We start from the raw sequence: 14,722 nt of genomic DNA on the forward strand, positions 1-14,722 counted from the left end.
TTGAGGGGGGCTCCAAGGCCCCGCCCCCTGCCTATCATCGGAGTGTTAAATGAGTAGGCCTACCAACCCCTCAATGCCCAAGGGTCACGATAGTCATTTTTTTACTGCTTGATAATGACATATTTTTTCATCTCCATTTCAATTCACTAACATATTTTTGGGGGAGGGGTCACGAAGGTCGGGCCCGATAGGCCTACATGAGAATTAAGCGAGTTTCCCACTGATTTTTTATGATAGTAGTACATCAATATGGCATGTCCCATCATAGACAGCTGGCAGCCGTCTGTTTCGAGGAGTTTTTTAACATTTTTTTTTTATTTCTCCTCGTACACAGACGGCTCGCTATCGTGCAGCCACCGTTAGGGGACTTGCAATTAATGCAAAATCCCCCCGTAGGGGCTTTTCAATTTTTGTCTCTAACGAATAAAAATTTCGAAAATTATAGTGACCAGATTGCAAATTTATATTCCCTCTTGGCATCAATTGCCAAAAACGGAGAAAAATGAACAAAAACAGTGACTTACCTCGGCTGTCGCGCAAATTCACTTCCCCGTTTTATCCGATCTTAAGTACCGGTACATAAACATGGCCATTGAGTCCCCTGTACAGATCGCGCTAGAACTTCGGTCTCTGTTTTAGTGGTGAGTGAAGCCAACGAAGTTCAGCTGAACAACCAACAAAACAGAGACCGAAGCTTTTGGTCTAGTCCCATCACTATACAGATCAGTGGTCCCACTGATGTACAGATGGGAGTTGGGTTTGGGGCCATCCCCCCCGGGCCCCGCCGCCCCACCCCTGATGCGATCGACGAATAAAGAAAAAGGAGAAATAAAGATTAGGAAAGGGGAGCAAGAAATATAATATTATTTTCTAAACATTGTGTCATATTCTATCTAAACTTTGTGTGTGTGTGTTTTGTAGTGTTCCTCCTATAGCTTGCAATGCCATTCTTTTGATTTTACGGGCATTTAGATGCCCAATGATTTATGATCGTTGTCACTCTCGATCTCTTCTCCCCAATCTCTGGTAGGAAAAGAAATTGGTCAAGAACCGGCCTGCCAAATCCGGAAATGTACGTACAGCTGTTTCATTGGTTGGATCAAGGGGCTTGTCGACGACACACATGTGTGTATAGGACTGACTAGGCTGCGAACTCACCGCGATCTCCTGGCATCTCTCGCCTGACCTGGCCGCCTAGACTGCACCTGGCGCAAGCAAGTACCGTCTAGACTGCAATACGGGCAATTCGGGTTCCGATATTCGAGAACGATGGCGCCGTCTTTAACAGATATTCTCCGCAGTGTGCTAACTGTATTTTGTTTGTTTTCAACAGAAAATAGCAGATTATGGACAGAAGCAGGTAATGAGATTGAGAGAGATGAATAACAATGAGTCTGTGAAAAAAATGGGACTGATGATGGATGGCTTGTGTTGTCGATGTTGCCTCAGACTCAGAGACAGAGTCCTGCTTGGCGTATGTAGGCCTAGGCCCTATATGATTTATGAAGTATGATGATTGAATTTGAAGTGGCGAATGATATTGCTTGCAAGAATACAACTGTAGATGCTTGGCGATTTCAGGGCTGCCTATATTGGATAATTAAATTAGTTGAGTGTGAGACACCCATTATACGTCAATAATTTTAGGCAGAGGTCAAAATGGTTGAGACTTAATTTAAGAAAGGCATAGGCCTACCGGTACCAATTGAACATGGCCAAGGAAACAGTAAGAAAGCACCACAATGAGTGAGAATGAGGCCTTGAGGGTGTGTTCAATTTTGGTTTCTAAATAAAAAAAACTGCACCTTGAATCATCAGATCATAATTGCAAACGCTGTCGCTACAAAACACGGTTAGCATGGTTAATTTGGCCTAGGTGTGTTAAACAATGTCCTCCATTCCTGGTCATTAAAGTAAGGCAGTGTATACAGCCACACGCGTGTGTCTTTACCATCCAGCCACACGCGTGTGGTTATATCCAGAACACCTATCTGTGGATACCGCCACACGCCGCCAGTAATAACAGTAAAACACGTATGTAGGTCTGACCGTCTATATCACGATCAAAATAACCTCATTTCTTCATTAAATTCTTACATTCTAAACCACTCTGATTTCTTTAAATCGTTTCAATTTCATTCTCACCGTCTTCTTTCCTTGCTTTTCTTGTCTTGTTACAAAAGGCCGCCTGTTAAATAGCAAATTTCCACACTTTCTACTTGTGTCGATTCTCTACTGACTCTAGGCTATGTGCGCGTACGTACGAAACCCAAACTGTGTATGTCTACTACTGCGCTGCGCTAACGCTGTATGGGTCTGCCACCGCGAAGGAAGCCAGAATCGACACAAGTAGAAAAAGAGAATTTGCTGTTAAACAGACGACCGTTTGTAACAAGACAAGAAAAGCAAGGAGAGAAGACGGTGAGAATGAAATTGAAACGATCTAAGGATATCAAAGGGGTTTAGAATGTAAGAATTTAATGAAGAAATGAGGTTATTTTGATCGTGATATAGACGGTCAGACCTACATACGTGTTTTACTGTTATTACTGGCAGCGTGTGGCGGTATCCACAGATAGGTGTTCTGGATATAACCACACGCGTGTGGCTGGATGGTAAAGACACACGCGTGTGGCTGTATACACTGCCTTAAAGTAAAGGTCTTTCAAGTCACTAGACCCTATTTATATTCAGAAGAAGATTTAACAGTAGATCTTCAGCATCATGGATGTGACATTGAGAGCAAAGTTGGCTCAGTCGGTAAAGCGTCTGCCTGTCGAACCAAAGATCGTGGAATTGAGTCCACCCCGGATGGATGACTGAATCCAGTGCGGTGTGTGTAAACGTCTTTTCCCTGCTCCATAGACGCATGCTATATCACACTTTCAGTGGAAAACACTCCATCCCTCGGATAGCATGTTAAATGAAGGCCCCATGTACATGTAGAGGAGAGTCACCACCTTTGCACATTAAGAACCCACTGCACTTTTCGTATTTAAGAGTATAAAAAAGGAAAATTGATTTTGAACTTTTGCCTTTTTGGACATGTTGGTTGACGTCTGCTCTCTGAGTGGTAGCTGCAGCTTTAACCTGAAGCTGATGAAGCCTCCTGGCTATGGCTAGGTGTCACATAACATAACACTAAGCTGATGCTGATTGCTGAACAGCCTGCAGGTTATGACTGTCTTTGCTTTTTCTGCAAAATGTCAGTAAAAAGACTATAAAGCTTGGCTGCAAAGAACATGTAACTACCACCTAAGTCTTGTGCTAATTCTTATTGTTTTTTTTTTAACAAATGCCCAGTTGCAGTTTTTCATAACGAAGAACCCGCAGCAATCCTGGTTGACAAAAAAGCAACAAGAACACTTTGCATACATTTTTAGCCATTTCATGCATTTGGTCCCTTGCTCTAGATGCAAGATTTCTGGAATTTATGTTGTAGACGTACATCCGACTTGCACTATACTGCTGATGGGAGATGAAAAAAAAAATTGAGACAAAGTGGGGGGGGGGGGGTAAATGTCAGTGCCAGTTAACGAGTTCATTAACAGAGTGATGGTTTGCCCAATAGGTTTATTTTTTTGAGGTCTTTTTAATAGTGTTTTTTTTTTCTCTACAGCACAAATGGAATACGAGTATGTGACCTGTGGATCAATAGTAAAGCTTATCAACCAAAAATATGGTGCCAGATTACATTCACATGATATACATTATGGTTCTGGAAGTGGTCAACAAGTAAGTATGATAACCTGAAAATTATTTTGGTGACTGAGGTGGAATGACATTCCAAATTAATTTCCAAAGTGATCTCTGGATTTAATTTGAAGGGCAAGTCCACCCCAATGAAAAGTTGATTTGAATAAGAAGATAAAAATATATACCAGCATAACACTGACAATTTCTTCAAAATCGCATGTAAAATGAGAAAGTTAAGACATTTTAAAGTTTTGCTTAATTTAACAAAACAGTAATGTGCACATCCTGGTCGGCATGCGTATGAGACTGAGTGATGACGTCATCCACTCACTATTTCTTTTGTATTTTATTATATGAAATGTCAAATATTCAAATTTTCTCATTGTCAAGTGAAACAAAGATTAATTCCTCCCTGAACATCTTGAATTAGCATTATTCTAATATGGTTCAGTCAAGTTGGCCCTTCATGTCAAATCTGTAAAAAAATAAATATTTTGTAATTCAGACAATAAAAACAATAGATGAGGGACATCGTCGACTGTCTTATTTGCATGTCACTGAATTATGCATATAATTGTTTCGTTAAAAATAATCGAAACTTTAAAAATGTCAAAACTTTCTTATTTTACATCCGATTTGACGAAATTTTCAGCAATATGCTAGTTTGATTTTTCCCTATTCAAATCAACATTTTTCTGGGGTGGACTTGACCTTTAAAGGATATTCAAGGTCAGACATTCCAGCTTTTAATATTGTTAAACGTGATATTATTATCAGACCTCCTGGCGCCTAGTAATTGTTTTTAGGTGCAGTGGTGTTGCTGTCCATCAGACATGTAGTGTCTTTTAAATTTAAGAAACAAAATAAAAGATGGGGCAACAGCACCACATTAGAATACATGTTTGAATCTACATTTTAAAAGATCACAGAGTATTATAACTTGATTGATTGAATCTTACAAATAAGTTTTATTTCATAAATATTGATCATTTAGCATGGCTAGGGAAAACACAAAGTCGACAATAGTATGCCTCATTTATTTTCTTTTGTGCATCTGAAAACATCACTCAAACGTATATAACAGAACTGAATGAGTCAAAGTACAGTTCATCTCATAATTAATTCTTAATTAGAATTGTGGAATAAATATTAAGATCTAAATAAATATTAAATCTAAAAATGCTGAATATGATTTTTCTGTCTTTCATAAATGTCAGCATAGCATGGCTAGAGGAAACAAATTCATTATTTTGATATCTTATTTTGTTTCATTTCCTGAAACAAAATGTCTATTTTATTTACATTATATGTAGATAAAAACCGTCAGTTATACACAGCACTCAGATCTGTCACACTATGTCACTGTGTACAGTTCATCATAAGATAAATTTCAACCACCCGTAAAGCAAGATTCTTGATTTATGTGGAATATAAATTAAAAATGTGTTATGAACACGATACAGCCTGTGAAGCACTTGAGGCATGTGTATGTTCTATCATTATTTCCTGTTATGAATGGCTTGTCTTTATATTGAAAATGAAATGTGTTTGTCAAAATAATTCAATAAGCTGTAAATGTAAACATATCCTCCATTTCCTACATGAAATCAATATGAAACGACTTTGCCATAAGCCTAATCAATAGATTGCCTGTATGTGGCATGTATTTTAGTTCTTTATTGAGCCATTAACTAAGCACACAATGTGTAGGTGAGAGTGGGTTTAATAGGTTAATGATTAATTCCATCATTGTGCAGCTTCAAAGTTAATTAACCATTAAAAGAAAAGTTGACCCCCTTGTTGATCTAATAATTATTTTCTGGCTGTTAAGTTAAATGTATTTTCCTTTCCCTAGTCGTACAAATCTTTCCTTGCACATAATTTTGCAACCTATATTATAGGTAGCCATGATTACTGTTCTGCTTTTGCACAGATCTAATCTAAATGATTTTTTTGTCCTATTTTCTTCTTGTAGTCTGTTACAGCTGTCGATTCAACTACAGATCAAAATAGTTATTGGCAAATAAAAGGCAAACTTGATAAGAATTGTGTTAGAGGGTAAGTATTTATGGAGTATTTTTTTTCAGTTGAACTTTTCAGATTTTTTATTGTGATTTTTCAAAACCATTATTTATTCATGTTCCCTTTTTCTTCATTATTTCTGCAATTCAATAGGTTATGATATGAATGATGTGTATGAATGCTGAAATAGATATTAATCTCATCCAGTAGTTTTGGGGGGATGGATATTAAAACTCATCTTGTGAGTGTTTCTAAATTCTCATTATTTGGCAATGTTTTTGTATTAATATCAGTATGTTGAAAGGGACTACAAATTGAGGATTACTTGATGTTGAGAGAAAGAAAAGTGGTTGTAGGAGCTTTAAAAAAGGGTTGAAATTCAGAAAATTTTCAAGAAAAAAAACAAAGAAATAAATGTACATGTAGGAGAAAAGAGATACTAGGCCTCCATGCATCATAGTGTTTAGTGCTCAATCTGCACATCAAGTTCAACTCAAGTTCAACCCAGAATATTTGAATTTTCTGTCAATTGGTTGTAACTTCATTTCAAATCCAAGTGTCCTCTTCAGATAATCTACAGACACCTTAACTATGAAGTTATAGGAAAAATATAAATAGTGATGATCATTGCAACAAAATTCAAAGCTCAGACAAACTAGAAAGAGGCTGTTTGGGTTTTCAAGGATCTGTAGTTTCGATCTTTCAGGGAGAACTGATTTACCTTAGAATAGCCTCTTTCCTAGGATAAATTCTGTCTTCCTGTGGTCCTTGGGTCCATGAGTTCACCAGGGTCAAATGTCTGCTACATGTATGATGTAGTTGATATTACCAATGAGGTTTAGCTTTACATGTTAATCGTTAAAGACTGTCGGGTATGATGCTCCTAGAGCCCTCCAATTTTTTTACCCTGGCTTTAGCATCTATAGCTGCTAATTGATGTACCTTACATTTGATTTTCAAGGAATAAATTCCTGCCAAGGTCTCCTTTCACCTCTGTGTAGTGTATAAATGGAGGTCAATCATGCCTTGCCAAAGTGCATGTGAATTCTGTACCTTGTGATCTATTTTCCAGAGACCTACATGATAGGGACATGATAACAGATTTATGCAATGACCAATATCAAATGATTAATATCAAGTGACCTGTACAAACACACTCTTCAATCTCATCTTCCGACAAACACTGTTCATAGCCATCAGGTCTGAAGCCTTTGAATGACCCCCCACTGAATGAGGCACAATAGCACCTATGATACTAGGCATTGTCTGGGTTCCTTTGTGTTATCTTGCGCTCCCTTTTAATGGATGGTCACATGTACTTCCATGAGTGTAGTAGACATGAAACCTTTCATGTGCACCTGGATCAAGAGTGTAAACATACATGTACATGCACACACATGATATGAGTGTATGTGTGTGTGTGTAGATCAGGGACTCACACATGTTAGGGTAAAATGTACAAGGACAGTGGATAATACATGTAGCTTTCTGTATTGGCTGTGTTACATAATACATGTACATACCAAGAAAAATCTGCTATTATCGTCTCCAGGGTTGCATAATATTTGTGATGGGTGATAAGGGATTATAAGCCTAGTGGTGGTTGTAAAGTCATGTAGGGCCTTTTCACACTTTAATCTTGACTCATCATTGTAATGATTGCTATCGTAATCGTTAATGTGATTAGTAATCGGTATTTTAATCATGTGCTAGTTTGGTTTTACATAGGTAAATGTTCGTCATTAACCTTATTTTTCACTGGAATCATTCAAATTATGAATTTTTTTTACCATGTGAAAGCCTCAAAGGGCGGCTAGTGAACCTTCTGATTATACGAAGGGGTATAGAATGTCTCTCTAAAAAAAGTTTGATCTGCTCGATGTTAAAACTAGAAAAGACGGGGGGGGGGGTGGTATAAGAAAAGGTAGACACAGGTAGCACACTATTGAAAATCTTTATTGAATGGAAAGGTTACACACTGTCACACACAAAACCATGTTCATAAATTTGTTGTAAAAAAATCACATAATTTTATGAGCTGTTTTTCCTTCATGAAAGCAGAAAGGGGAGACCTAGTCTATCTCAAGTTTTAAATGAGACATGAAGTATTCAATGATAATATTTGGATACAATTTCAAAAAATGGATTTAAAATTCATGATAATTGATTATTTACCATACAAAATTAACATTTCCCATCTGTATTTATTTGCTGCACAATCAAGAGTCTCTTCCTGTTTTATGTATCTTTAATTCAAAGCAATATGATGTCAAGTTTTGGTTTAAATTATAAATCATGTAGCTATTAAAGCCGTTGCTTCATGTCTAGGTATAGAATATTAACCATATTATCATCCTAACCATTTCTCGCTCTTTATTGTATCATTGATCAGAGAACCAATTAAATGTGGAAGCACGATACGACTTCAACACATAGCAACCAAACGCAATCTTCACAGTCATCATTTCCAGTCACCACTTTCATCAAACCAGGAGGTTAGCAGCTTTGGAGAAAATGGGGATGGAGATGAAGGTATGCCTCATTAAGACCTTATGAATTTCTGAATGAAATTTAAGAAATAGACATAGATGAGTGTTCCAATGATCTTATATTGCACATTTGATTAAAAATGAATAGGGGAGCAAAGAATTTGACAAGAAAGAAATGTAGTATGATGCCATATCAAACTTACTTTATAGCTTGATATTAATAACAAAGATAAAGACAGAGATTCCAACACTATCAATTCCATCGTAAGGCTCCTGAAAAATGGCCCCAACTCCCGCCCTTATGATCTACACCATAAACCTTCTGGTGGGGGGGGGGGGTGAAAAATACATGTGCAATATATTTTTGTAATATTTTTGTTTTTGAAAAATTAGAATTTGAAACTATTTTGTTTATTGAAAATGTCATCTACTTCAAAACAGGACCGAATTTGCACCTGATGGCATCTAGCAACCCAAATCTTTCAGAGTCTTAGTTGGGACCTGGACACTGGCCATAAGGGTTGAGCTGTCCATGCGCGATGTAACTTGCAAATGCTCCCTGATTCTAAATTCCAAAAGTATGCATCTCTCTATAAAGATGACCAGAGCTTGTGGAAAAAGATAACTATGCCTAAATGACATGTACATGTAGTTTATACTAAAAGACATTCAAGTTTCATTTGCATGATACCAATTTGGCAGTGCTTTCGAATTGAAAAAGAAATCCATACCCTTCCAATATTTGGTTGTTTCATCACCATATTCTGTTTGGAGAACCCTGGAGAGATCCATTTCTGTTTTGTCTGAATAATGTTATAAAAAATCCATCATGTGCAGAAGGAATGTTCAATTATTTTTTGAATAATCAGTAATGTTTTCCAAAACATTGCTTTATTATAAAACTGTTGTCAAAACTCGACATTATCACTGAACATAGAGGAAGAATTTGAGAAATTTCACCTATAGCAGCTTTCTCAGCTACAATGTAAAAACAAAATAGATTTTTAAAAATGAAACTGATTGATATAAGTATTTCTTGTGTGATTTATGTTTTGTAGGTGATAACTGGGCAGTGGTATGTTCTACGTCAAACTGGAAGAGGAGTGAACCAGTCAGATTTAAACATGTAGCTACAGAAAAGTAAGTTTTGTTTTCTACTTTATGTTAGGATTCCATTGTTAATAAATTTTATTCATACCACCAGAAAAGCTGCAAAGGACTTTTCAAATGGTGTTAAGATATTTTTTTTTAAATAAAAATGCTTGTCAGTGTTAATTCAATTTCAGCACTTTTAAGAAACACTGACCTGTAATGCACAGAACAATGTGTTTGAATATTGGCATTATGTTTTTTGGTAGAATTAAATCAGGAAACATATCCATGGTGACCACCTGCATTTATTTAGAGGTTTTTCTGGTTTCCCTCAAATATGATTTACACACACACACACATGTACTTACTGTATATCATCAAGCCCCTTCAGACCCTTTTTGTCTCGCCCACAAGAGGTGAAGGCGAGACTTAGGGATCCAAATGTCGTTCGTCGTCCGTCCGTCAAAAATCTACAACCGTTAGTCGCTTTTCAACTAAACTTGGATGGTAGATGGACTTGGGGGACCTGCATGTTATGCTGCAGTCGGAGGTCACATGATAAGGTCAAAGGTCATTTTCAGGTCAACGTTAAAGTTTACATGCAAGACTCTCTTATGACACCTAACTCCGCAACCGTAAGTCACTTTTCAACCAAACTTGGATAGTATATGGACTTGGGGGACCTGCATGTTATGCTGCAGTCGGAGGTCACATGGTAAGGTCAAAGGTCATTTTCAGGTCAACGTTAAAGTTTACATGCAAGACTCTCTTACATGACACCTTACTCCGCAACTGGAAGTCACTTTTCAACCAAACTTGGATAGTATATGGACTTGGGGGACCTGCATGTTATGCTGCAGTGGAGGTCACATGGTAAGGTCAAAGGTCATTTTCAGGTCAACGTTAAAGTTTACATGCAAGACTCTCTTATGACATCTAACTCTGCAACCGTAAGTCACTTTTCAACCAAACTTGGGGACCTGCATGTTTTGCTGCAGTGGGAGGCCACATGGTAAGGTCAAAGGTCATCCTTAAATTTTACGTGCAAGGCTCTTATGACAAGTATTATTCCATCCCAGTCATTTCACAATGAAGTTTTCGATACAAATCTGTTGCGTGCCCTCGCAAATCACGATATTTCTGGTTATTTTCATAAGTGGGCGAGACACAAAATCGCTTTTGCCTTGTCTGCGTTACCCTTGGAGAAAAAAAAAATGGACCTACCTTCCAAGGAAGCCAATCACAAATAATAATAATTATACTTGTTTATATAGCGCTAAATACTTACTTTGTCAGAAGTCTCTAAGCGCTCTACAGTATATGCAGCATAATTACCCTGGCTTTAGCAGTGCAGCTGTTACGCGTGCTGCGTTTCAAGGAATAAATTCCTGCCAGGTACCCATTTACCTCACCTGGGTTGAGTGCAGCACATTGTGGATCAATTTCTTGCTGAAGGAAATTACGCCATGGTTGGGATTCGAACCCACGACCCTCTGTTTCAGAGTCCGGAGACTAATCCACTGGGCCACAATGCTGTGTACTGTCAGGGACTCATTATTTTTATTGAAACTCTTGATTCTTCTATATTTTTCTACAACAGTGATACAAATTTTCAATCATTTTCAGGCAATATGTTTCAGGTTTATGTGTACATCTTGAATGATTTTGAGTATTTTAGGGACTTTAGCTGATGCCAATCAAAGTAGCTGCGGCACTTTGGTTTTCATTTTGGAGCACCATCTACAAAGGTCATTCCTCTTGTGTGACCTCCAGTGAGCAGCCTTTATATAGATGTATATACAGCTTACTCTGTATGTTAATACAGAGTTTCTTCTTTCTTCTTTCAATCTCCAGTTATCTCAGTATGTCAGGGCAAGTCTATGGTAGACCCATCCATGGCCAGAAAGAGGTATGTGCTTTATCATCACTGAGCAATGCCAACCAATGGAAGGTTATGGAAGGCATCTTTGTGAAGCCATCAGAAAGTTTCAGAGCGAGCTAATGGATATCACCGATTCTATTCTACAGACTATTGGCATTGTAAGCATTATTTGGGTCAAGAAATTTGATTTCTTTGATGAACAAACTGTCTTTAGATTCAGAAGGGCGTGAATTCTATTTATGTACTTTTTACCTAAATATATGATTAAATCTAAACATGCCAAACTTACAATTTGGCGCTTCATAACATAAAGATTTGATACAAGGATTTTGGTGAGGGAGGAAAAAAAATTCTTGAAATTTAATGTATACAATTGACTTTGCAAAAACTGTGGCATTTGAGGAATAACCTCTAGATTCAGGTTAACATTTTTGATCAATGGATCCTAAAGATTTTTTCTTTCCTTTAATCAGGGTTATGGGAATATTATGAATTTAAAAAACATCTCAATACTGGTGCTTTATGTACACAGCATTCCCCTTCTCATTTACCCCCCCCCCCCTTATGTATTATTTTTGCTGCATTTACAACATTTGCACCACTTATGGTTGCAGGGGTAGAAAGTTTACATTTTTGTTTTTCATAGCATTTTAAGCTAGTGTGAGTTGTTTCCTAGTCACAGAGAACCAGGTCATTTTTTAGGAAAATTGTGGTTTTGTTTATTAGGAGTGAGAAAAATATTCTCTCTCTGGTTTGCAAGCCAACACCCTTCTTATGCCAAGTAAACAGTAAGTGGATACATGTATGTTGTCTATGGAGAAGTTGTCTCCATGTTTTAAGTCTGGCTGTCTTCAGTTTTCATGGGAAGTACTAGTAGAAACAAAATCTGCTTCATGGTGAACCTTCTGATGGTGTTGAAATCCTAATGAAAACTGAAACTAGAGAGTAATCTGTATAAAAAGGAGTATGATTGTTAATGATTCTACAATATGTGTTATGTTGCCAAATGTCATTCAACCTTTGACATTCCTTATCTCGTAAAATTCACAACACATTACTTGTTTTTAACGATCATTAAATTCTTAGCTCCTTTGATTATTCAGCATTGTCAGGGTCTTTTAAAAAACTTTTGACATCCATTATTCGGTAGAAAGTAGCCGTTATTTTGCAAACAAATGACATCTGGGCAAGTGTACACACAATATGAATCGACCACTTTTCCTGTCTTTTGACCTGAAAATGATATCTTTCATATCTTTCATTCCTTTCATATGTCAAATTAATTATTTGACTTCAAATATTTTACTGCTTTTCCGAATTGAATGCGTATGTGTAAATATTCACATTAGTCAGGTTTCTTTCTCCAAAAGGCTTTACCACTAAATTAAAGTTTAAGTATGTCCTATATATTACATTCCCGACTCCCCATCTCTCACTAGTAATATAAGAATACATTATTATTGATAATGATAATAATCTCAAGTCCTTCTATATATCAGAATGTTTAAAAACTAAAAATCTCTTATAACAGGAGAAAATGCACTTCATGATTAATTAGCCAATGAAAATGAAGGTTGCCACTGTCTGCCATGTGTAGATAACATCCTTTGCAAAAATACAGTTTTGTGCAACTGGTCTCTGAATTGTCCCTCGTCCCTGATAGGTCACTTGTGAGATATGTAGTGTGAACGTGAATCGTAAAGTTTTTACTCAATTACTGTTGCAATTTGAAAGATCAAATTTGATTACTAAGGTAAATTAATGTATGAAAATTGTTTTCACCTATTTATAGAGCAAAATATTCAACTTTATTCTGTACTCATAATTGTACTTTCACTTTGCCTTCAAATTTTGCATAATTCATGTTGATTTTTCTTGTCTATCAACAAACAAGAAATCTACATAGTTGCACAGTGTGTCAGATGACGAGATTGAGAATGGTGTTAATGCATTGTTCAGTAAGAAGGGTGTTCCGGATTGTGTAATTGTGTTGTGTAAATATCACTGTACATGTATATGCTATGCACAAAATATGAAGGTTGGTGTTAAGGTAAACACTGATGTTTGACTCCATGATCTTCTGTGTTTTAGCTCTATGAAAGGCATTATAAGCGAGTGTTGTACTTTGATTCTCTCTCAAGCATGAAACAGATGAAGCAAAAGGATATGAATGTAATAATCTACATGTAAACTCTGGTGCTTCAGTGTGATATTCAAGTTTGTGTCACTTTTGTGATGAATTTTCAATGCTTGTATGGAACTGTGAAGAGATGTATGGTGTGGTACTAGAAGAATAGTCCAGTTTCTTGACCAGAAACATGCTATTTAGTAGTAAATCAAATATGATTTCTCATTTTCAGTCCATGAAGTCATTTCAAATAAACCATTCATGCTTGACAGTAATGTCTGTACTTTGTAGAGTGTAAATTACTTTAATTAACCTCTGTCATTTTTTTGTCAAGGAAGATGAATGTTATTTGGACAACACTTTGTGTACCAAGAAGTGTACACTTAAAAGTATGAACTAAAAATTTGTATAACAATTTGAATCATCACATTGGATATGTATCAGTATATAAGTTATCACCATTTTGTACATGTAGTAACAAATGAACATTACCAGTAAAGATTGAAGCATGGGGGAGGGGGGTCTAAAATAAGCAGTGACTATCGAGGGGCATTGCATTGCCGGTTTAGATGGCGGGGAACAGCATTTTAATAGAGTTGGCCAGTTTGTTTTACAATGGGTCACATGGTATGTATTGCTATGTTAGGCAAGCACACGTCAAGAGAAGTAGCAAAACTTTATAAGCCACCGAAAGCGAAATGGCCAAACTATTTAATGCTTCAATTGCATCGAACTTTAAGGGGGCATCCCGCCATGAACCGCCATCTAGACCGGACATGTCTGATCGACCCTAAAGAATATGAAAACCCTAAGGGATATGAAGAGGAACATCTACATGAACTTTTGTATTGTTAAATTCCTTACATTTATTTTTTAACAGATAATATTCAAGATTTCTATCAGTGTGAGCCCTTTGCTTTATTTATTTATGCTTAAGCTGAATGATTAAGAATTTTTTTTCATTAAGAACATTTTTGTCAAGACAATGTAGGAAAGGAATGTATGGAATACAAAAGACCATGTAGAGCTTCTCATCATTGAAAAGGCGTTTCATCATATGAAATAAAGGATAGTTGTGTTTTCGAACGTGATGCTATGTGATTCACCTTTTTTCACAAGTATGCTGTATTGTAGAAAGTGTTTTAAAGTGTTAATTATTTAGAATCACTTATGTTGGGGGTTTCTCATAAATATTTAATCACTTTTAGTGGACACAGTGCCAGGTATATGCTGTCAATTTATGGATGATGTTTCAGTACATAATGAACACTTGTCTATCTGGAATTTATATAAAAATGGGGGGGGGATTATGAAGTTATTTTATTGTTATTGTGCCTTCAATGTGATAAATTTTTTTCATTTGTTTCAATGATTTTTATTACTGCAAAGATAATTGCATTAAATCATTAACAC

General features: G+C 36.6%; 1 protein-coding gene across 1 annotated transcript; it reads left to right on the forward strand.

Annotated features, from left to right (window-relative positions):
• Nucleotides 1-1,065: 1,065 nt before the first annotated feature.
• On the forward strand, nt 1,066-14,722 carry LOC121424557 (stromal cell-derived factor 2-like). Its single transcript, XM_041620288.1, has 6 exons — nt 1,066-1,360; nt 3,620-3,735; nt 5,672-5,754; nt 8,111-8,250; nt 9,266-9,347; nt 11,154-14,722. The coding sequence occupies exons 1-6, from the start codon at nt 1,270-1,272 to the stop codon at nt 11,299-11,301; spliced, it is 660 nt and encodes a 219-aa protein (XP_041476222.1). The 5' UTR covers nt 1,066-1,269; the 3' UTR covers nt 11,302-14,722.

Source organism: Lytechinus variegatus, chromosome 1, assembly GCF_018143015.1.
Source record: "Lytechinus variegatus isolate NC3 chromosome 1, Lvar_3.0, whole genome shotgun sequence".
Lineage (NCBI taxonomy): Eukaryota > Metazoa > Echinodermata > Echinoidea > Temnopleuroida > Toxopneustidae > Lytechinus > Lytechinus variegatus.